The 23,650-nt window shown below is 51.1% G+C and overlaps 1 protein-coding gene across 5 annotated transcripts; it reads left to right on the top strand.

Annotated features, from left to right (window-relative positions):
• The first annotated feature begins 1,046 nt into the window (after positions 1-1,046).
• HOXA3 (homeobox A3) lies at positions 1,047-20,519 on the top strand. 5 transcript variants are annotated; one of them, XM_082397994.1, is made up of 5 exons: positions 1,047-1,183; positions 3,593-3,708; positions 5,413-5,495; positions 16,731-17,376; positions 18,783-20,519. In XM_082397994.1, the coding sequence occupies exons 4-5, from the start codon at positions 16,851-16,853 to the stop codon at positions 19,586-19,588; spliced, it is 1,332 nt and encodes a 443-aa protein (XP_082254120.1). In that variant the 5' UTR covers positions 1,047-1,183; positions 3,593-3,708; positions 5,413-5,495; positions 16,731-16,850; the 3' UTR covers positions 19,589-20,519. The 5 variants fall into 5 exon arrangements, with proteins under 5 accessions (XP_082254120.1, XP_082254121.1, XP_082254122.1 ...); XM_082397995.1 differs by having other exon boundaries at positions 5,413-5,917; XM_082397996.1 differs by lacking the exon at positions 3,593-3,708 and having other exon boundaries at positions 1,166-1,183.
• The last annotated feature ends 3,131 nt before the right edge of the window (positions 20,520-23,650 follow it).

Here is a 23,650-nt window from a genome sequence, read left to right as displayed (position 1 = left end):
GTTTGTGCAAAGAGTTGAGATTGCTTTTTGTTTCTTGGCTGTTTTTAAGGTTCTCTTCTTCACTAACTACAGCTTGGGATTTTTGTTTGTTTCTTTTTCTTTCTTTTTTTTTTTTTTGAAGCAAGAGCTTTCAAAATAAACTGAATTTTCCCAGTACACCCTCCAGAGTTTCTTCTGAGGAAAGAAAAAGCATAATGACACCTTAAGCAAGGTAGACCTGGGAGTATTAAGTGCTGGAAGAAAGCCAATCTCTGAACTAGGGTCACCTTCCTCAAATGCTCCCAGATCTTTCTGCCCAACCTAGAGATCTAGATTCAAAAGGTTGAAATCAAACCCCACTTCTCAGTCTTCATAGCCCTAGTATTTGTTTACTGATTTACAAATTAGTAAAGAGGATTTAGACTTGGTTGTCACCGCAGGGAGTTCTCTGCAACAAGATTCAGAAAACCAACAGCCACTAGCCCCAGAATATTAGAACTGTCACCTGGCCTTGAATGAGTGTAGTTTTTAGTTCATGTAACAATTTTAGCAGAGATGGGAGGGGGGAACTCACCTACCTCTGCAGTATCAGAGGGTTTTTAAACACATTTTCCCATCAGAGGCTAACCACCCTTAGCCAGTAGTCAGTGCTGTTACCCCTTTCGCCTCGGCTGCTCTGTGTGTGATAACAGGCAAGGGTGATCGTTCTCTACCTAGGAGCAAACCAGATCTGAGAGGAAAGTGGACACCAGTCTCTGAGGGGCCACCTCCTCTCCCCAAGAAAATTCAGGGGCAAACAAATACACTCCTTCTCAAGGCAGGCCAAACCTGGCATAAAGTGCATTTTATAAGGTGCCAGTGGGTGCCAGGGATTTCTGGAGGCCCTGCAACTGCTGCTAAAACTTATTAACCCTCCCCCTACTACACTCACTTGTAAAACGAAATTAAATCACGCTGAAAATAGCAATTTCCCCAGGAATCATTAATCACCTCATACAATAAATACTTCTTTGTAATTCAACAGCAATTCTGAAAGGCATTCTCTGGGAAAAGTCTGTGGAGAAGCAAGGGATCTTCTTGAAAATAATGTGGTCTCGGGCAAAGACTCAGCATCTTGGCTGTCTGCTCAAAAAATGCCTAGACTCTTGGTGGAAATTGAGTGTCGAGCTGCAAAACCTCGAATGGCAGATTATCATCATTTAAGGTAAATTCTTATATTTCTCCTTGGTAGGGAAGGAGGGGTACGGGGGCACTCATTAGCTTCATACTGGGGGCACTTGTATAGGGGTGGAAGGGGTAACTTTCTTTCACTTACTCTAAATCTATCCAGGAAGAGAAGAGAGAGGATCGAGATTGTTTTTCTAATATTCCAGAACAAAATGGCAGTTTTTGCCCAAGCTGTCTTGATTGTTAAGGTATTGGTAAGTTTTACAAAGCCAAAATTACCCACAATGATCCAAATGATTATGTCATTTCTTCAAGTGTTTTGCCTGCTTCAGATTTGGTCTTTAAGGGAGTTTGTTATAACAGCTTAGAAAATCCCACTTTGTGCTTCAAAATCGTTCATTGTCTGCCCCTTGCTAGGGCAACCATAAGAGTTCACCCAGAGGACAAATTTTCTATCTCATTAATTTTTTTTTTTTTTAAAGCGAACCCTACTGGCCCCTCAAACCCTTGGCCTTTAAAGACAGTATTTTGCGTAAGCTCTATAAGCCTCCTACAAAAATGACCCTTATACATGCTCCCCTCTTTTTTCTCTCTTTTCCCCTCCTTCCCTCTAACACACACTCATCTGCTTTAGTCACAGAGCCACACTGTGCATGACTCCGGAGATAAAAGTTTTGTCAACATCTGAAATCAACCTAATCGGACAGGAGACACTTTAATGGTCACAGTTTGAATTAAGTACTTAACACTCTCCCCCATGAAGAGAAATGGCATTTTGCAGGCTCTCTTTCCTAGTTTTGCTGAAATCTACGATATACCCGGTGTTTTATTACAGCAGGAATTCAACTGTGACAGGCATAGTAGAGTACTTAATACCCAGGATGGAGCTCCTGGGAAGATTACCTAGATATATGGGGAGTGGGCCCTCCACACAGCATCTCTGACTTTATATTTACCTGTCCCAGGGTGCCCACATTCCCCCCACTTCTCAGCCTCCTCCCCATGGGATGGGTATCACCATCTCTCCTCTGTCCGCCTGCTTCCCTGAGCTTCCAATCTGTGCTGCTTTTCTCACCACTGCCTTTCCTACAGCCCTTTCAACATAGAAACATAGCCACAGCTCTTTGGAATGGAAAGAAAGAAAACCTCCAAAGAATCACTGTAGCAAACAGAAACCTGGGACTTCCTGTGTGAATGAGGTGGTTCTGTGCAGGCAATAGGCTGTTCTTTGTACTCTCTTGGTCTCTGCATCCCTAGCTGCGGTCTGGTATTGAAGAACACAGGCTCACCTTTCCCAACAGCTGCTCCTGTTGCCCCTTGTCTGTATTATACACTGGCCCAAGAATAACTGCTTCCTCTCTCATAGAGTAGGTAGGGGCTGGGAAGGAGGAAGAAGAGAGTGTGTTCTAACTCCTTGATAGCATCAGGGAGGCTGCTGGCGCTGTTATGAAACATTCTAGTCTGAAACTTCAGTCTTGGAACTCTGGCATCTCTTCTTCTCAAGGCCCCAAACTCATGGGGGCCCCTCTCCCCTACCCCTGCTTTCAGGCCAGTCCCACCCTCTCTGGGATTGATTCCTGGGGCTAAAAGAGATTCCCTGATTGAAAGGATGTCCAAGGGAAAAGAGATCTGGAGCCCGTTTTGGTTCAGTCTTCTCATTTTACCAATGAGGAAACTGAGGCAGCTGAACGCTTCCCCTTCACGTTCTATATGTTAATGAGTGTGTAGTTTGAACAGAGTCTTTGGTCTCACCTTGGGTAGGGGTAAGTGTACAGACATCTTTTCTCTGCAGAAGCCTGGAATGGACATATGCATCTGAGCTTACACTTGAAACGGAGGGCCACAGGTGTCCAGAGGCCAGGGAAGAAGGGTGGTTTCTTGCCTGATGAGCCACCAAAGCAGCTGGGGAAATTATGTAACCAAACTGCTTTAGCCAGTGCGCTGAGACAGGTGGGCTGACCTCTGGGCTCAGGAAGGGACTGACATCAGGGCACCTGACTGTCCACAATTCTCCTAGTCCTGGAATGACTAATTCTCCTATGGCTGGCCCTGGAATTTACATGGTGGTGGCTTGCCTGGGAGCCGGGCAAGGGCATCTGCGTTTCGGAGGCCTGGGAACTAAAAAAGTCAAACAAGGATCCTGCTTGCAGCAGATAAAGGTGTAGCGCCTGTTCGAGGGAGATATTGAAATTGTAATCTTTGTGGTCACGTGACTCATTAAATAATTAATGCGGATCGTCAGGAATGGATCGGAGTCGTCAGGGCCTCACTAGGAATGAATCTCTCAGAAGAGAGTCCCCCAACTTCCTATTTGAGTTTTAAAAGCACACATACTCAGATTTGTATCCAAAGGCTTTTTAACTCCTTCAGGAGTGGTGGAGTGAGGCCGTCAGCGGCCAGGACCGGAGCTGGCGGGCCCACGCTGGGTCTTGGGCTTTTCCTGCAGGGGTTCTGCGAGTCTGCGGAGCACGCCGCGTCCGGGGAAACGTGAGTTGGGGCTCGGGATTTCTGCGGTCACATCTTGGCTTTGGTGATGAAGCGGGACGGATGCGCAGACAGTTGGTAATGTTCTGATTCACACTGGGGAAGGCTGCAGAGATACCACAGGACGGACGCGCGGCTTTGTCCAATTTTCCCGGTGTTCATAAATCACCCGCGCCGGGCGAGCGCCAAAAACGCGGAGAGAGAGGCCGCGGTGGCGGCGGCCATTGCAGAGGGAGAGACCTGGGCAGCATCTCTTTGTGACTCATTAGTATGAACGATTTATGGTGGAACAGCAGCCATGAATATTTGACTTGGGGATAAGGAAATAGCAACAACAATAATCACCATAATAATGACAGTACTCCTAAGCGTGAGGGGGTGGGGATGTGTGTTGTAGTGGATGGTGGTGCAGCAGACCCTTCTGGGGCTAAGTTGAGTGGTAATATGCAGGATAACTAAGCCCCACCTTGCTCAGGGTCAGGCCAGGATCCCCAAGGCCAGGGGGCACTCCCTTTGGGGACATAGAGGGCAAGTTTGAACAAGAGAAAGGGCCCAGCATGGATTCTGAGCCCCAAGTGCCTGATGGACAATGGGGCCTGCAGGTCGAGGTGGTGGCAGAGGGCAGGCTAGCTGCTGGTGTGCGGCCACTTGTTCAGTGTGCTAGAGGGCCCTGAAGCCTGAGGGTCAGGGGACTTGCCGGCTGTTTGGTAGCCTCTCTTGGCACTATCAGCAGGATTGCATGGACGCGGGACAGCCACTGGGGCTGATTTGGGCAGGCTGGAGTGTGGGGAGGCCACCCAGGCCTGGGTGAAGGGATAGTGGGGCAGGGACAGAGCTGTGGAAGCAACCGGCCCTCAGAGTCCCAGCCCAGCAAAGAACTTCTCCAAGCCTGGACCCAGCGCCCAGGAGGATTCTTTGTCCCTCCTCAGTGTCTTCCCCCATCCCCCGAAAGTTGGCTGACCACTTGCTAGTTAGAGAGCAAGAGAGGGTTGCAAATATCTTAAGGGATGAGGCGGCAGTGGAATTAGGGCCTGGAGCGGCTCGTGGCTGCGGCGCAGAGGGAGGCCGGGTAGGGCCCCCAGATCGGTTATTGTCTGATGCCCGCATCCTTCCCAGTTTCTCCCACTTCCAGCAACCATAACTGGCCTACTCTGAGGGACTGGGCGCTGTGGTGGTCCCGCCAGCCCACTGGGACCGAGAAAGGACGCCCCAGGGCTTTAATGAACCAGAAGACAAAACCTCGCAAGACTGCCCCAGCCCCATGGGCTGAGCTGGAATCTGATTTCGCGCCAAACAGAAATGAACACTATTAGTGAGGTTTCAGGAGAGTCCGTGATTGAATGCTCCCAGACAAGGCTTCCCTTTGTTAGCAAAAGAAAATAAAGCGTGCATTCACATCCCCAAGTTGAGGTGCGAGAGGAGCTCTCGCAGCAGAGCGGACACCAACAGAAAGCCTCTTCCACCTTCTTGTCTTCCTCCGTCTGGTCCATTTTCTTCCCGCTTCCCCTCCCCCACCCCATAAAAAGAAAAAAAAAAGTGTGGGTGCGGAGATGGAGTATGTATTTATTTTACAAAAATAAATCATCATCTTCAGGCTATTTGTAGACCGGAACCTTTCGAGCAATGAGTGCGCCGCATGGACGAGTGCCCTGGCGACTCCTCCGTGTCCGCGTCACCCCGGGGGCCACCCTGGTGCCCGCGCCGCCTGCGCCTCGGACTCCGGCCTTCCAACTCCCTTCTTCCGCAGCCGCTGTTCACCCTCTGCTGTTTGTTTGTCCGCAGAGCGCCCAGACACCGGAAACGGCGGTTCCCTGAGCGCCCGGAGCTGGAGACACTCTCGAGTTCAGTCTTCGACATCTTTCGAGGTAAGCGCTGCGTCAAAACTCTTCACTGCCCCGGGCTTCGCACCGGGCCTTTGGGCAGGAGTTTACTTTCCCTGGCAGCTGCAACCCCTTGCCCTTTGAAAGAGGTGCTGGTCAATATTTAACTTCAAAGGAGTTTTGGGGCTGGTTCCCCTCAGCTGCACGCCCCGCCAATGCGGGGTTTCAGCGGACAAAGCTCTGCCCCAAAGCCGGCTTCGTGCGGAGGGGCGGTTGCATAGACCAAAGATGTGTGTCTGTGTGTGGGGCAGGGGGCTCAGAAGGGTGTGTTTGTCCCCTCCGGCATGCCCCAGACAGACCAAACCGCTACACAGAACAGCAGGGCAAAAGCAAGTAGAGGCCACTGGCGCGGCGGCCGCTGCGTGGGCTGCTCTCCTTGTGGACTGTTTGCGGCGCCTGCGGAGACTGTGAGTTCGGCAGTTGTGGTCAGTCCCAGCTCTGCGTGGAGGAAACTTGTGTCGCTGCCTTGCAGTTTATCCTATCGTTTTGCCTTTCCTTGGCACGAGGGAAGTTGCTGTATCTCAAATGTGTAGACCGTCGCAGGCAGCTGGGCTTCTCGGTTTCTTTAGCCAGGCTGATCCGCTGATCCTCCTATAGGAAAAGCACGAGTTTTGTATGTCTCGGCGTTTTCTTTTCCTATTTGGAACAAGGGAAAACTCTTTAAAATTCTTTTCAAGTTCTGGCTTAATTTGTTCTCTTAGTTTGGGATGCAGGGAGGTAATTACTGTGGTTTATTACCTTGTAAAAGATCCATAAATTTCGTGCCTATTTGGGGGAGGGGCTGCTGGAATAGCTTTCAAAAGCTTGGATTGAAAGAATGGATTTGCTTTGTTCCTTCAGGAATGACTTATTTTAAAAAGTTTTCTGAGATTTTTATCTTCTATTCCCTAGGCCTCAGTCTTCCCTGAAATCTGCTCCTACAGTAGATATCAGGTTGTTAATTAATCGAAACATGCTATTCAGTGTTGCTCTAAGACTGATATGGTATTCCGGATACAATTATTACTTTATCAGATAAGAAGTAAACAGAGTAATTGTAAAGCTGGTTACATTCTCAGCTACTGTATGTCTGTTTATACCAAGTATAGATGGAGCATTTCAGGAATTTGCAACTCAGTGTGTACTTATGATTTGCATCTCTGCACACAACAGAACCACTGCACGTGTAAATAGTTGCAGAGGTCTGCGGCCATGTGTATAAAATGATATACACATCCATATGTGTCCAGAGAACTTGGAGCTCATTTGTACTGTAGTTGCACCCACAGGAAATATCTTATGTTAAATAATGATCTATAATCTACTCTCTCTCTCTCTGTCTCTCTCACACTCACACACACACACACACACACACACACACACACACACACACACACACACACACCCCGTGGGCAAAGAAGGCCCTACCTGACGCTGAGTAGAGAAACCACTAGAGTTAAGTAAAGGGAGAAAAATGTTAAGTGTATTTTTGACAGAGAAATCAGATTGCAGTGTTTGAGTACAGATATAGCTAATCTGCCAACAGCCTTGCAAATATTGACTAAAGCTCTGTATCCTTGGTCACCTGCTCCTTCCAAGACAACTTCATGGCTATTTTGGCTCTGGTGCATGGATCCAGGGTATGTGTCCCCAGCCCTGGCCAGGTTGGGTGGGGGAGTCAGTAGAGGAGGGATTGGCAGCTGGGTTTCCCAACCTGGACTTAGATACTTGAGCATCTCTATTCTTGTTCTCTGGAACTGAACCATAAAAGACCCACAGCCTTGCTCCAGGAAAGTGGGTTTCAGAGTGGTGAAGGAGGACTCTCAGCTGCTGGTTCCCCGGGGGCTTGCCCAGACCAAGGTCTCTCATAGCGAAGCTGTTTTCACCTCAGAAGTTAAATTTCCTTTGACTTGCTCAGATTTTTCCCTTCACATCCCACCCAATCACCCCATCCCACCCCAAGTCGTTAATGTTAATTGTTAAACAGCAGTTGGAGCATTAACTGGGCTGTTAATAGCGGTATAGAGGCTCCTGGCTGGAGCTGAGATGCTGCTGGGCCTTGCTGGCGTTAAGGCATTTCTCTGAAGCAGTACCAAAGACTTCTCCCATTGATTTATGGCCTCGGGAGTTTTGGTTTGCTCCAGATTGCTCTGAGAGTTCTGAAGGGGGCCTCTTCTCATCTTTGAGTCGAAGCCTGTGCAGAAACTTTGGTTGGGGGCAGGCAAGGGGGTTTGCCAGGCTATCTGGAGAGCTCAGGGTGAAATTGTGTGGGTGGAGGGGTAAGGGGAGGACAGTGTATTAGTTGTCTGAGTCCTTGGGGGACTGGAGAGTGCTTTTTGAAACCAGCCTTTGGTCCTGTCCTTTACCCCGGAAACCTGAGAGAAGCAGGTTTTCACTTTGGGTTCTCACTTTCTATCTTGTAGCTTCGTTCAGAGCTGGGAAAGTTCACAAAGAGGTTCTCTTCCAGCTATCCCACAGACAGAACCTTATTGGAACAGTACCTCTAGCTTAGGCCAGGGCTTACTTCCAAGGGATTCGGTCTCCTCCTCTTTTGTTGCCCTTGTGATTTGGACATCCCCATGACCAGGCCGCTTTGCTGAGGGCCTTACATTCTCACCAGGCCTCTTCTGCTCCTCTATGGGGGAGGAGAGGAGGGAAGGAATCATGCACAGCTTCCTGCAGCTGCTACAAGTGAGTTCTCACACTTAGAGAGGCCTAGCCAGCTGAAGACCTACTCTCGAGGAACAAAAGAATATGGCATGAGGATCTTACCACCTCAGAGCACTCCCCTAGTTCAGAAACTAAGACCTGAAAAGAGGAACTTTTTAGATGGCTCCTGAGAGGGTGAAGTGTTAAAGTCAGTGGATGGTGTCACCAAGCAGAGGGTAGGAGTTGGAGTGGGATGGGGAGGGGTAATGCCAGGTTCTTCCTGAGCTGAGTTGGTCCAGTTCAGTTTCTGATGGTGGACACAGAGTTGTCTTGGGGGAGGGTGGGCAGACTGGTCTGCAGAGAGGGCCCTAGATTGTCTTGTAGGTTAATTCAAGGGATGCCAGCAAAGGTTGGTTCTTTTTTTTTCCTCTCTTGCAGAGACAATTAGATCATTTCCCCTTACATTTTTCATCATCAGAAGCCTATAATTTCATGTATCACTGAGCTATGCACTAAGAAAATGCATAAGTGCAGATTTGGCCAGGGCGCTTGGTCCCTCCAGATTTAGCAAACCCTGACCCACCACTCTAGAGCCAAGCATATCTCTTCTAGGGGGTTCCGTCGAACAAAACCAACTGGACTTGGAGGAGGTGCTTCAGCCTTTTGTCAGGTAATTATGGGCCTTTTGGGTTTCTCCAGTGGCTGTGGTGTATGGTGTGGGTGTTAGCAAACTCCATACAATGGCAGGCCATTAGGGAGTCCACTGACTAGGCCAGTCCTTATTGGGTTTTCTTCTGGAAACAGGGCTAGCACCTTGCCTTTTGACATACTGGCCAGTGGGCCAGGCGAGACTAGAGTGCTTGGGTGCTCTGGGTTCAGTTTATGTGTGAGTGGAAGACTGTAAGGAAAGTTCCGTGGACTATAAGAATGGAGACAGAATTGCTGTTCCCTTGTGTCTGGATCATGTGTAAAGAAATATAAGTGGAGATAAGTGGTCTTGTGTGGCACCACGTGTTGGGGTGTGAGGAGATGCCTCCAGCGTCCTACTGCCCTAGACAGTGCTTCCCTCCCCCATTGCTGGTCAAGGTCCCCCGCTTCACCTCCCCAAAAGCTAAATGTTCTGCTTGGAAACCTAGTTCCTTCAGTGATTCCCTATTTCAAATAGAAGGATTTAAGTTGACGTATGACCACGTGAGCACATAATACAGCACATTATTGTGGCATTTGGAGCGGAGACCCGGGCGGGCTTTGCCTGTGATTACGTTTTCTAGATTCTCTACAGAGCGAGAGCTTTTCCCCCCACCCCCTCGCACCCACCTCCTCCTTCTCCTTCCCCTTCTCCGGAAAGCGCTCTCCTAGCGGGCTGCAGTTTTCAGCGCTCATGGAGCAGTTCTGGGCGAGCTAGCGATGGGACTCCAGGCCACACCGGGAGGATGGAATTTATTTTAAGGTATTTCCGTTGATTGTTCATATCTAGAGTGAGTTATGGCTGTGAGAGACAAAGGTCAGGTGAGGAGACCCTGGTTCAGGGACAGGACCCTCAGCCCCTCTCTTCCTTTGTTTCTCCCTTAGAACTGAAAGCATTTGAAACATCCCCAGTAGCGCCTCAGATGGAATTTAATTCCTTGGAAAGTATTGGGGGGGCGTGTAAAGGAAGGGGAACTCGGGGGCTACTAGGTGGGCCTGGTGGCCTCCGACGCTCCCGTGGCTTTGTCCACTGCAGCGGGGCTTGAGTCCCAGAAGCTGAGCCCCAGGCGGAGGGAGGGTCCCAAAGCGCCGGCTCGGGCCAAGGTGGCCCACGCTGTGCTCGCTGGACACGACTGCCTGGAGGGGGGTGGGGGCTGAGTGGAGGAGAAGGGGGATCGCGCCCTATTTAGCCGTGTTTGCCGGCCAGGATGGAGGGTGAGGGCTGACCTGGACAGCCAGAGCAGCTGGGAGAGGGAAATCAATGAGCGTCCAGATGCGCTGCCATTTTATTGATGGTGCTTCGGGCCACTTTGTTCAGTGCTGGGTTGCAGGAAGCGCTTTCCCACTTGCCAGACTGAAGGAGCCAGACCCTGAGGACTAGCCATTGTTTCCCTGAGCACCCGAGTAGGGGTGGAGAAGGACAGCTCAAATCTCGGAGAGGCTTGGGGTGGGGGCAAGCGTGCTGAATGCCCAGAAGCTCTGTTATTCTAACATTCAGGAGACAGAGAAAGCAGGGAGCTGGAGGTGCGTTTCGGCTTCATAATGCACAGGCTTGGGCGCCCCCTTGTACGCCCTCAGCCAGCTAGGAGGGTTGGAGGACTGGCCAGTCTGCAGAAAGCAGAGGCAGACATCTCAACGGTTTCAGAGCCCCAGAAACGGTGCTGTAGCCAGAATGGGGGCAGAGAGTTAAACAGTGTGCTTCCAAATTACTGGGAAAGCCTGAGCTAATTGGGCTTTAGGGACCCAGCACTCCCGGGAAGGATGGAAACTCCCTAAAAAGGTGATGGAAACTTCGCTTTCCTTTGCTTTTGAAGCTCTTGGAGCAGAGAAAACAGACGCCTACAAGGAGTCAGGAATCGTATTTGTCTCCTGACTTAAAAAAAATAATCTTATTTCGTTCTGCACTGGAAAAAAATCAAATCAGGTTTCCCCTACTTGAGTGGGGTTTGCTTCCCCAGACGGAAGGGCTGCTTCAGCCCTCCCCCGCTACTGGCCCAGGCGCTAACCGTGTTTAACTGAGGCCATTTCAAGTGCTCTAAAACACCCCTTGGAAATAAAATGTAAGCTTTAATTGCTGTTCAATTACTTGTCAGCATTTCATATGATTTATGACCCAGTTCTGGTACATTTTTGGCCCAGTTAAAGACTCATAAATAATATAGTTTCGCTAGAAAGAATGAGAGAGGGAATAGAAGAGGTTTGTTAAAGGCATCTTTTTATTGTCGCTTCAGTGCCAGCAAGCGGAATAAATATCTAAGGATGGATTCTTGAGCAGATTCTGTATAAAAGTGTGCACAGAGAGAAGGCAGTAGTGGCGTTTATAGAGAACCGGTTGGTTTTTCCTCCACGGAAAGAGCTAAAGCCACTCCATCATAGCTAAACAACAGCTATATTTTTTTTAAAAAGGCTAGTCCCCTTTTACCCTCAAAATGCCAACTTCACCCTCACAGGCAAGCTTATTTCCTCATTGATTTTCCTCCCCAATCTGGGACTTCTATGCCTCTTCTTGCCAACAGTTATTCCTCACCTTCCTCCCTGGCTGCATAGCCAGCCGCGGGGCCACCCACAGGCCCTCGCAGATAAGTTCACAAGGAGACCCCTGTGAGGGGTAGAAAGGCACCAGCGCACCTCCGCCGTTCCAGAGATTCTTCTAGTGCTGAGACAATGTTTTCTTCTAGTCTACATGGGCGAGGGATGGGGGGCGGGGGCATGGGACTTAGGGGTATTGGGGCAGCCAAGGGGTCCTCTCCCCAAAGAAAACCTCATCGGTTTTGGCAGAGCCGGGTGCATGGCTGCGGGATTTACCTAGAAAGGGCGCGGCGGCAGCGGCGGTGGAAATCGACTGGCGATATTTTTCTTTTAAAAAGCAGTAACAAACGAACAAAAATCCTTCGGCTATTATACATTATTATTTTTAATCACCTCGCCTGCCTAGCTCCAAAAGCCAGTCCGTTGGATGTCAGCAGAGAGGCCTGGACCCGGGCAGTCTGCGTGCCAGGCCGCCAGACCCTAGTCTTGAGGTCCAAGCCCTACTTCTGCCCGCCGCAGCCCGCCGCCCAGAGGCCACCTAGTCGGGGGCGGGTGGAGGCCCGGCCCGAGCTCCCGCCCCGGCTTTCCCAGGGCTCCCGCGGCTCGGCGGGTCCAGTCCCCGCGTTTTGCCGTCACAGCCCTGGGGCCGGCGGAAAGGTACGCGCCCGGGGTGCCCCATCCCTCACCTCGGCGCCCTGGGCCATCCCCTCCCCCGGCAGGTTCTCACGAAGAGCTGGCCTTCCCGGCAGCTGGCTTAGCTGAGAAAGCGGCGAGTCGCGTCAGCAGTTTGGAGGAGAAAGTGCGGGTTGATTATTGACCCACGCCTTCTTTCTTCAAATGCCACATCCAACCCGGCCGGTTTGAAGAGAAAATGCCGCCCAGCGGATTTTTGCGGCCGGCTCGCGCCTCCTACGCTGCCTTGCTACCCCTTTCAAGTCGCGCTGGAGCAATATGCCATAAGGAGCAAGTGTTTGCTGTTTTGTGCTCTGTTTACAGCTTTGGGGCGCCGAGTCATAAATCTTGCCCAGCCATAAATGACAAAAACCATTGGTATGCATGAGGCCACCCTGGCCCGGAGTGCTTTTTGACTTCTCCCTTTTCCCTTGGCTTTGTTTTTGCTCTAAGGTGACACTTTGGCTCCCTGACAGTTTAAACATACTACTTATATTTTTAACACCTTCCTTTGAGAAGGACCGGCCGCTGACACCTTGGAATTGCACGAAAGCTCCACTTCTCTCTTTTTGCCACACACATATCCTTGCAGAGTTCACTTCTGAATCTGGGGAGTTGAGGGAGGCATTAAGGAGGAGAAAGACCATCCATCCTCCTTAAAGTTTTGGCAATGTTACCAGCCACGTCGGGCCTTTCCTCTGCTCAGCATCCCTATCTACCACTAATTAGGGGAGAAAGTATAGGTGTCCGTTCGTGCTGGGGGTCAGAACTTTATCTGTCTTTGCCTGAGAGTGAGCTGCGTGTTTGAACTGTGAAATGGGCACAGAAGAGCTGGAGACCCAGGATTCTAGCACCTTTGTGTGTACCTGAGCCCAGAGTGTCCCATTTCACTGCCTGGACAACCTGCATCTCCCCCAGGCTACTTCCCTCCCAGCCGCCAGGATTTCAAGGGTTTTTACTTTAAAAATATAACCAAAGACACCCCAGTTGGCTCTTGGGGCGGTCTCCCGAGAAAGGAGGCCCTATCCCAGCTCCCCAGAGATTGGCTTTGAGGTTCTTGGATTGGGGGTGGCAGGTGAGGTGAGGTAAACTGCCCAAAGTCTGGGGAACTCTCTTCTGGTTCCGTCTTCCCTTCGCCCCGCAACTGGAAATGTCCAGGGCACAGGGTAAGGTGGTTTCCTAAACGGATTCCTAAGAAATAGAGCCCGGCAAGAGAGCCCCTTTGTGAGAGCCGTTTGTCCTCATTAGCATAATTTTCCTGGACTTCAGTGACGCCTAGGAGTGGGGAGAGGGAGGGCGGTGAGCGTTGGGGGGAGGCTGCCCTCCTCCCGCCGCCGCCGAGCTGCCCCGCTCGCTCCCATCCCTCCCCTCGCCTCAGCCCCATCCCCCACGCCGGCCCACGTTCCCCCCTAGCCGCCTCGGCCTCCCCTGCCGCCCGCCCCCAGCGCCCCCCACCGCACCCCCCGACCAGACGCTGCTCCGCGTGTAATATTCATAAGAAACATACCCAAGTCGGTGCCACTAGCCCAGGCAGAGCCCTGCGCCGCGCTAGCGCTTATCTCCGGGCCGCGGCTGCTGCCCTCGGGAAGGGCAGGGGGCGGGGGTGTGGGGGAGGGGAGGGGAGGGAGGGTGGGTGGGTGGGGTGGGTGGGAGGGGGGGTCCGAGCCGCCCCAGTCCGCCCTGGGCGAGCCGTGCCGGAGCAGCTAGGCGGCCACGCTCTGCACCGCGGCGTCCGGGCCTCGGGGTCTCCCTCCCGCCCGCCGTCTCGGCTGATGCTGAGGGTCGGTGCCCAGCCCGCGCCGAGGGGACCCGGCCGGGCTGCCGAGCCGAGCCGGGCCGGGGGCCGGAGCCCGAGCCTGCGCTCACGGCGCTCGTCAGAAGTTAAGGTAAGCGGGGCCACAACCGGCCGCTCTCAGCGCTGAATGGTGGAGTTTACGTCTCGGTGATTTATGGCTGCAGACTTAAATCTCGGTTCAAGAAGAGTTCACAAGCCGGAGCTTCCTTCCCGGCAGTGACTGATACCCTTACACTTCGAGTTCAGGCCGCTCTCCCATCCCCGCCCCCACCTCTTCCCTCTCCCTAGCCCAGCCTCAACTTTCCGGGGTTGGGAAGGAGAGGAAGCAGTGGGCGAGGGGACGCGGGAGCTCTTACCCGCTGTTCCCGCTTAAACTCGGGGTGAGGGCAGGCCGAGGAAGTGGCGGGAGTGGAAAAAGGGAGCAGTGTCAGAAGGAAGGAGGCTGAATTTGGGCAGATCTTCCAGAGAGACAATAGGGCTTGCTTCCTGCAGTCAGTTTAGCCTCCTCAACTCTTTCAGTTCTTGCACCTGGGGGTTATTGTCCAGAAACGGATCTTTTCAGAGGAATCTCCTCCCATCCCCAGGCAAAGGCTGGGGATGCAAAGCAAAGTTTCCTGGCTGGCAAATCTCCAACTTCTTTACTAGGTTGCAAACTTTGGGGGCTGGGGTGGGGTGAGGTGGTGGATTATGTGGGCCCCAAGGTGGTTATCCGCTGGCCTCAAACAATAGGAAGGACTTTGGTGGGTGAATTCACATTTTAAGTTTATGGAGGTTGTTGTTCGCTCTTAGAGTTTCAAAGGTGTTTTTTATTATTTTATAAGACAGTGCATAACTTGACGAAAAGACCGTAAGCCGCAGGCCGGTGTAGCCTGTGATAATGGATTAGCAAGTCTCTTGAAATATTGCATGTTAAAAATCAACTTAATTTTGTTTTATCTAACATCTTGCTGTTCAAGTGTCTGGAGTAATTGTCTTAACCTGACGTTTTATTTTACACAAGCCCAGTATCTTAAAAATTTATAATGGCAGACATTAACACTGCCAAATGTAATTGGAGTTATTTTCAGTGAAAGAACAGGAAACGGAGACATTAAATTGCTTATTCTGTTTTAAATTTTATTTTATCCTTTATTTACTTTTGATCATGGTATCTGTAGCTTCCTATCTATTTCCAAAAGAGAAACAATACTCCAGGGCTCAAGATCACATACAATAACTCCGGATAAGGGCTGCTGTAATTTTTAATTGAGGTTCTGGAAAATTAAATTGTGCCTGTTTTCCAGATGTTGGTCAGATTGTTGGTTTAATAATGAAATCCAAAGGAGTCCATTATTAAAAACAAAATTATAATCATCCACTGCTATATGCTTATTACATTAATTTTTTTCTAGTTAACAAAGTGTCTGCTATTCCTGGAATTTTGAATAACTTCAGGACTCAAGTACACATAGTTGAGGCATGAAGTGTAAGCTCTTTTCTTCATGAATTTGTCATTGTAATTTTCTTAAATGGTCAGAGAGACTAACATCCTGATTGTGTGTGCGGGGCGACTATTTGAACTCACGTGAAAGTTTTCTGAGCTGAGTGAGAACCAGAGGTTGACCATGCAAAGGTGAAAACAAAAATAAAACATAGATTTCACTTTTACAGTATGCTTTCTAAATAAAAAGGTTGAGAAGGCTTTCAGTTGCTTTTTAGATTTCCAGGTTTGTCCTTTACTTGGTGTTTCTGAAGCAGGTAACTAGGCCAAGTAACAAATATCAACAACAACAACAGCACACAAAGATCAGGGAACTCTGGCAGGATTTTATGGCTTGTGCTTCCATCCCTCGTCCGGAGCCAAATGACCCCCATACATCACATTACATAGCAGTTTCTAAGACAGAACCTATTATCGTTAAGTTGGAAGGAGAGTTCAAGCCGTGGTCATGGAGATGACGCTGGTTTTTCAGGTTCCTGATGGGTTTTTTTTTTTCTCTAATCCATCATGTTTTAGCAGGTAGAATTTGATAGTTGCCCTGAATAACAGGACCTCAGAAAGTCCAAGGCAGGAGGGTCTGGAGACCTTCTGTAACAGGGGCAAAGAGGTGGGAGTGGCCTGCTGGGACCTGCCTGAGAAATAGGGAGAGGGAAGCAGTAAAGAACTGTCCGAGATTTGAGTTTGACTTCCTGGAGAGGGTGTCCTTGTTGGTCCATCCCCACCCAGAATGTTCCATCCAAAGTTTTCTCTCCCCTCCTTGACCACAAGGGTCTCATTTGGAGGAGGTGAGTCATATCCCTGCACAAGGGTAGATTAACTAACAAGCTCAGCTTCTGAAATCGACAAGGGTCCAGTAGGGCTACTGCCTGAAAAAAATTTGTGCATACCTTTCTTGGGTGCTGGAAGGTCCAAGAAGGGCCTGGATGGGAAGTCACCCTGCGTCACGGTTCTTTTGGCAAATATCAGTCCTAAAGAGAGGATTGGAGAAAAAGTTGGTGACCCAAGCTCCCCTTTGCCCCTTGCCCCTTCCCTATGATCTCCAGAGGGGAGGAATCCAAGTTGTGGAGAGGAAGGGACACCCCAATTTTCTTCTTCCTTGGAAAAGAAGGGATCCAGAGCCTGTTCCTTTCTAGCCCATCAGGCCTTTCTCCTTTTGGATTCCAGCTCCCCAGACCCGGCTTCCGGACCTCTCACTCTCCTCCTCTCTCCCCGGAAAACACCCCAACTCCAGATGCAAGTTAAGCAAATATTTGTAGCTGCCAGTAAATTCCAGCGGCTTTTTATAGCGCGGCTCTCTGCGCCCGGGGCCAAGTCGTGCTGCTAAATATTGCTGACCACTTTTTCTTTTATGGCTTTCATGTCACTTAGCTATTGAGAGTAAGATGGATTTGCGCGGAGCCCTCACGGCGCTGCGATTCTCGCCCCCCAGGTCTGCGCTGGGCGGCCATTGGCGGCGGAGCGTCACGTGACCTCGGGGGCGTGCCAATGTGCGCCCTCACGGGTGTCAAGCCCCTGTCAGAGTGTGCGATCAAGATCGTGAAACAACGCGATGCAAAAAGCGACCTACTACGACAGCTCGGCGATCTACGGTGGCTACCCTTACCAGGCAGCCAACGGGTTCGGTTATAATGCCAGTCAGCAGCCATACCCGGCGTCCGCAGCACTGGGCGCCGATGGCGAGTACCACAGACCCGCCTGTTCGCTCCAGTCGCCCTCAAATGCCGGGGGCCACCCCAAGGCGCACGAGCTGAGCGAGGCGTGTCTGCGCACCCTGAGCGGTCCGCCCAGCCAGCCCCCGGGCCTAGGCGAGCCGCCTCTGGCCCCGCCGCCGCCCCAGGCCGCGCCCCCTGCCCCACCACAGACGCAACCCCCGCCGCAGCCCCCTGCGCCTGCCCCTGCCGCGCCCCCGCCCCCCTCGTCAGTCTCCCCCCCTCAGAATGGCAGCAGCAACCCCACCCCCGCCAGCGCAGCCAAGAGCCCCCTACTCAACTCGCCCACCGTGGCCAAACAAATCTTCCCCTGGATGAAAGAGTCTCGGCAAAACACAAAGCAGAAAACCAGCGGCTCCAGCTCAGGTAAAGGGCCGCCTTCCGGAAGAGGGTCCTCTGACCTGGCTCCCAGCCCCCCAGGCCACTTCCAGCCACGGCCAGCAAGGTTTGGGAGTGATGGAATATTTCCAGAATTCACCGCTCCTCCTCCCCCCAACCCTCAAAGGTTTCCAGAGGCTTTGCAACTAGGGAAGTGATTGGACTCTGTGCCCAGGAAACCCCAGAGAGAGATCTGATGGGAGTCTTTCTGGACCTTTCTTATGAGCAAGTGGGGCCTAGTGACTTTGGAGTCCCTCCTTGTGGCGTTAGGACCTTTGGGCAGAACAAACCTGAGCAGCACTGTCTCTTTTTAGCCCAGCTCCTCATTTCTAATGAAACAGGGGCACCCACCCCACAATGAAATGTGGCAGAATAAAAGCAGGCCTCCAAGTCAGAATCAATGCTCTGCCTATAATCAAAGCTTATTTTTAATTTTTGCTCCAGTAGATGGAGTGGCTGCCTTATCTCTGGGAAGGCCCTACTCAGACTTAGTACAATGAAGGCAGCCAGGGATTTCCTGGGGGCGGGGATGCTAATGGGAACCACATGGGCCTCCTGGAACCAGATTCCAATAGAGGACAGGCGCTGGGTCTTGGGCTTCCCAGCCTCTTGGTTTCCTTTGCTGCTGCCTTCTCCAGTTGCTAGTGCTCTGTTCAGAGCCTGAGTATCTGGGACCATCCAGAGCCAGGATTTGGGGGGCCGGGGGGGAAAGGATGGTCAAGATTAGTGGGCAAAGCTGGGGCAGGCTGCTTGATGACATGGAGAGCCCTAATTAATAGCACCCAGCATCAGGGAGCTGGGCCTCCCCACCAGAAATGGGAACTCTTTTCAATGGGGTCTCTTCTTTCGGGCAGAGAAGGCCTTCCAGATTGGAGCTTCCACTCCACTCGTTTATACTGGACAGATCAAATAAGTGGCCAGTTGAGGCAACTGTCCAATCCTTCAGTCAGATAGTGATGGAGGGAAAGGTTTATTGAGTGTATATTAGGTGCCTCACATTCCAGTTACTGTGAAGGGATTGAACATGGTGACACCTGCCCACACGGAGTTTGTAGTCTGATAGGGCTGAAGGATCAGTAAATGAGTCAGAAAGTGAATAGCTCCAGAAGGGAAATACAGACCAGGAAGGCAAACAGGGGGTTCTGCTTTTCTGTTCCTCCCCCCCCCCCCTTGGAGAGGCCTATGATTTGCAGCTTTACTCAATGACGGGCTACAGGCGCTGTTTCCCCACCAGGACAGAGGAAAATATGTAGTTCCTTCTTCCCCTTTCTGGGCCCTGACAAACGGAGGGATCTTTGGGGCCTGGAGGAAGGAGGGGCCTGGCTGGGTCAGGGGCTGGGCGGGGCTGCGGGCAGCCCCTGATGCCACTCTTCCTCTCTTCTCTGATCTCGCAGGGGAGAGCTGCGCAGGTGACAAGAGCCCACCTGGGCAGGCGTCGTCCAAGAGGGCGCGCACAGCCTACACGAGCGCTCAGCTGGTGGAGCTAGAGAAGGAATTTCACTTCAACCGCTACCTGTGCCGGCCGCGCCGGGTGGAGATGGCCAACCTGCTGAACCTCACCGAGCGCCAGATCAAGATCTGGTTCCAGAATCGCCGCATGAAGTACAAGAAGGATCAGAAGGGCAAGGGCATGCTGACATCATCAGGGGGCCAGTCCCCAAGTCGCAGTCCCGTGCCGCCCGGCGCTGGCGGTTATCTTAACTCTATGCATTCGCTGGTTAACAGCGTCCCGTACGAGCCCCAGTCGCCCCCGCCTTTCTCCAAGCACCCCCAGGGCGCCTACGGGCTGCCCCCCGCCTCCTATCCCGCACCCCTGCCCAGCTGCGCGCCCCCGCCGCCCCCGCAGAAGCGCTACACCGCGACGGGGGCGGGCGCGGGCGGCACACCCGACTATGATCCGCACGCGCATGGCCTGCAGGGCAATGGCAGCTACGGGACTCCACACTTACAGGGAAGCCCCGTCTTCGTTGGGGGCAGCTATGTGGAGCCCATGAGCAACTCTGGCCCGCCCCTCTTTGGCCTAACTCACCTCCCCCACGCCGCCTCGGCTGCCATGGACTACGGGGGCGCTGGGCCGCTGGGCAGTGGCCACCATCATGGGCCCGGGCCAGGGGAGCCGCACCCCACCTACACGGACCTTACCGCCCACCATCCTTCTCAGGGAAGAATTCAGGAAGCCCCCAAGCTCACCCATCTGTGATGGTGGGCTCGGGGCTGCGCGCCAGGAGAGTCCCCACCCTATCCCCACCCCCCCCACCTACCTTTCTTTTTCGTTTGCTTTTTTTGTTTTGTTTGTTTAAGGTTCTTCCCGCCCCTCCCTTTTCTCTCTCCTCCACCCCCCATTCTCCCCCCCCCCGCTTTGTTTTCTTTGGTAACACGTTTTTATAGTTTATGTGACGTAGCAATCTTGGTTGCTGGAATGGCTGTCAGTATCAGTAGCGATATTTATCTCCTCCCGCCCCTCGCTCGGCCGCTGGCCCTGCACCCTTTACCTTCTCTACTCTTTGATCAGAAACAGGGTATATGAACAAATTTTCTAGCCAAGTTCTTTGATGTGAATTTGTTCGTACATTATGGCTCCCGAGGGGAAGCGATTACTTTTTTTTAGATTTTAGTATTTTTTTTAATTGCACTTCTTGTAAAGAGCGAGAAAAAAATCAAAGGCGCTTTGAAACAGGGGCTCCCTGTGCAAGGATGACTAAGTGTACGTCTTTCCGTGTGTGTATGCTGGTGAACAGTCAGATTTATTTATATTTTTTTTGCAAGCATTGAATAAGTTTTAAATATTATTTATCCCCATCCGTTCGTATTTATATTAAAGAAATTCTGTACCCTGATTGTTCAGAAGGTTTCTTGGGCCTTTTGTTCAATGGTGTATTGGCGTACATAGAAAAAAATTTTATTCGAAAGGGAAATAGAATTCCTTTATAAAAACAGTAATGATGCAATAATACCAGAGAGGATCCAGCTTCTGAAAACAGTGATTTAGGTTTGTAACATCAAGCGAAACTGAAAAAAAAAATCTGTAAACGCGAAAAACGCTAGGTTTGTTTTGAGAGTTCTACATTCCTTGCTGCTCACATTCTGAGAAACAAAACAAAAAAATAAAATAAAGTTTCTATTCTGAATAATATCCGTGGTCACAAGGGATTCTTTGGCCGAAGATAAGGGTCTGCGTGGAGTCCAGGCAGAGGCGACCTGGCGGAGCAGGCCGCGGCAGCCCTCCAGCTCCGGCTTGAGGCCTGGCCAGGCGGCTCGCCCGGGAGCGCGGCGAATTCTCGGGAAGGCAGCCGGAGCTTCTCGCGGCGGCAGTTCTGGAAGCGCTGAGCTGCCTGCCCGCTGGGCTGCCCGGTTCCCAGCTGCCACGGAGGCCGGCCGCGGGCGCAGGGGCTGCGGAGTGCTGAGTGCGGGAGGAACAAAGGCAGCCCGGCTGAGGCGCGGCGGGAGGCGCACAGGTGCCCGGGCAGCCCCGCCGGGGGATAAGGTAGGGCTGTCTTCTGCTCCACCATCTTCCTCCGGTCAAAGCGGACCAGCCAACGCCTTAACTCGGGGAATCGCCGGCCGCGCGGCGGATGCCGAGCACTTTCTAGGAGCAACTGGACTCTCCGCGGATGCTTCGCTGTCCCTTATCGCGCCCGGAGGAAAGAATCACTCCTAAAATCGCCACTGGGAGCGGGGCGGCTCGGAAGAGATTGAGGCTCACCCAGGTCTCCAGCAAAAGAAAGGCTGAACTGCAAGCAGCTTCCCCGAGTCCTTCCATGAACTGCTTGAGTCCCAGCATTGGCTTCTTCCCGGAAAATAGGATTTGGCATTCTCTGGATTTATTTCCTCTCCTTCTTCCCTCCCTGCTTTCCTTTTATGGCCCCAGGGGGAGGGGGAGAGAGAAAGGAGATTGGTATCTTTCTAATAAAAATGCAGTTTTACAAGTACTTCTTTTATTAGATGCTACAGGAGCTAAACATTACATTTCTACTGCTGGATTTAAGCTAGAGCTGCCTACTGACTGGCTGGCAGAGGCAGAGGCAAAGGCAGGCACGGGAAAGGGAAATATTTTCATCTTCAGATTAAAGAATTGCTCGGAGAGGAAACCAAAATCCGAAAGTGCAAACCTCAGAACTACATCCCCATCAGCAGCCCCCCTCTCAAAGCTGGAAGTGAGGAACCACCTGTGTCTGGGGATCAGGAGCATCTGATGTGAGAAATAAATCCCCCATCTCCCTGGATTGTATCTTTCAGAGGCAGAGATGGGAAATGTCGCCATTTTGTTTGCAATCCAAAATATACATCATCATGGCCTCTATCTTTCCCCTGAGAAGCTCCTGAAGATGAGCTTTAAAAACAAGCAGTGGAGCCATTTTGGGGGTACCTACTGGGCCTGAAGGAGCTGCTTTTAGAGAAACTCCTGAAGTTTAAAAAAAAAAAAAAGAAAAGAAAAAGACTGGGCAGATGCAAAGCCAGGCAGCTGTAGAGATCTGGGTGTTTCTCTCACTGCTAGAGGTGCTTCCCCCAAATCTGTCCTGGGGCTCCTGCTATGTATTTTTTTCTTTTTAAAGAGTTTGGGCCGTGGAAGAAGTAGATTTGCTCCCTACCACCCGCCCCCCACCAACCTCCCTGCTGACATATGGCACACCTCAGAAATGCAGAGGCTGGAAAACCAGTCTTTGTGAGGACTGGAGCTTCCACCCTTTTGGTTGTTCAGATCTGAACACAGTAGGCTGAGACAAGGGGGTCTTCTTTTAAGTAATAATTTTAGAGAAGTGTGTAAAATTACCTGGGAGAATACAGAACAGTGGCGGAGGGGGGGTGGGGAGAGAGAGAGAGAGAGAGAGAGAGAGAGAGAAAGCTACCCATCCAGAGAGGAAAATCTTTCAGGGATCCCACTGTTTGAATCCGTTTCTAAAATCTCTAAAATCTACTCTTTAGCTGAGGGAGAACTGATTTGGAGGGGTCCTTCTTCCCTCAGGGCAGAGATTTTAAAAAGGAGATTCCAATATGATTTCCCATATCTTGCCAGTCAAGACATTCATTTTGACTATCAAAGAAAAAAATATCAATCTCAACCCCAGCTTCCTAGATATTAAAAAGAAATCCTTATTAAAATATCTCCTGAGTTAAAGTAATAGGTTTGGGGAAGATTTCAGTGTTGAATGGTCCGAAAGAAAGGGTTTTCTTCCAGATGGTATTTGAATTAAGGCCGCTGAGGCGAGCAGAAAGCTCTCACCCACGCAGCCCCTGACAAAGCCTCAACGATACGGGGACAGCACTGCTTCCTCTCCACGCTCCCCCTCCCCTTAACCCCTCAATATTTTCTGGTAAAAGCAAATGCCAAAAACCACCATCCCAGGGTCCACAAAGCACCTTTCCTAAAAGCAGCCTTATAACTCTTTCTGCTGCCAAAAAAAAAAAAAAAATCTTTAAAAAGACTAGTTTTCCTTGTTTACTTGCGTTTCCTGCTCTCCTCTTTGCTCGGCCACATTTGATCTTGGAAAGAGCTCGAAGCTGAAATGTGTTCTTAAGGGCCAGAAGCTGTCAAGGCTTTTGGTGAGCAAGATTGATCGCACTCAGACTTCCTTCAGAGCTTTGTTTGGAATAAAAGCAAGAAAACTGAAAAAACCCCACATTTTCCAAAATAGCATCTCTATCTGTAAGGCAATGCTCTGGGCTAGTCAATGACGAAGTCCACTTTATATCTAATTTCCAACCCAAGCCCCCTTTGATGCCAGCCTCAGAGATGGAGTCCTATCCTTGTGGCTTGGTCAGCCTTTCTTGTTTTCTACATAGATTTTTCTCCTCCGACAATCTCTCTCTCCCTGGCCATCAGAATGATTTATTTTCCTGCCACCGATGCCTGCCGGCCAGGGGGAGTCTGATCACTTGGTCCATTTCAAAGGAAGCAAAAGCGAATCATCATCCTCAGGGTTTGGGGGGAAAGAGATACCTTCAGATTTCTCTCTCAGCCTCCTTCCCTTTTTCTGGCTTGGTGGATTTTTTCAAAGTTATTGTTTGGTATCTAAAGGTGTTATCTTTTGAACCCTCCAGCACAGTCCAAGATTTGCTCAGTCTCAAGTCTCCAAGTTGGAAAAAAGAAAGTGAAGAGAGAAACAGAACCTTTATAATTCCTCCTTGGGTCGCCCTCTGTCACCCGCGGTGCTGTTTCTCACAACAGAACCCGAGTGCAAACATCTCTGGTGGCCAAGAAGCGGGACAGTGCAGGAGACAATTCAGGGAGCACTCACTGCATCTGAACCAAGAAGCCCCCACC

This window comes from Balaenoptera borealis (assembly GCF_965194805.1).
Source record: "Balaenoptera borealis genome assembly, chromosome: 7".
Lineage (NCBI taxonomy): Eukaryota > Metazoa > Chordata > Mammalia > Artiodactyla > Balaenopteridae > Balaenoptera > Balaenoptera borealis.
Note: the sequence above shows the minus strand (reverse complement) of the source record. Positions and strands in the feature narration are given on the sequence as shown.

Bases quoted from the DNA above. Each gene is read 5' to 3' on its own strand.
- HOXA3 (XM_082397994.1), top strand. From the start codon at position 16,851: ATGCAAAAAGCGACCTACTACGACAGCTCGGCGATCTACGGTGGCTAC. The intron at 17,377-18,782 runs GTAAAGGGCCGC...CTGATCTCGCAG, and splicing joins AACCAGCGGCTCCAGCTCAG to GGGAGAGCTGCGCAGGTGAC.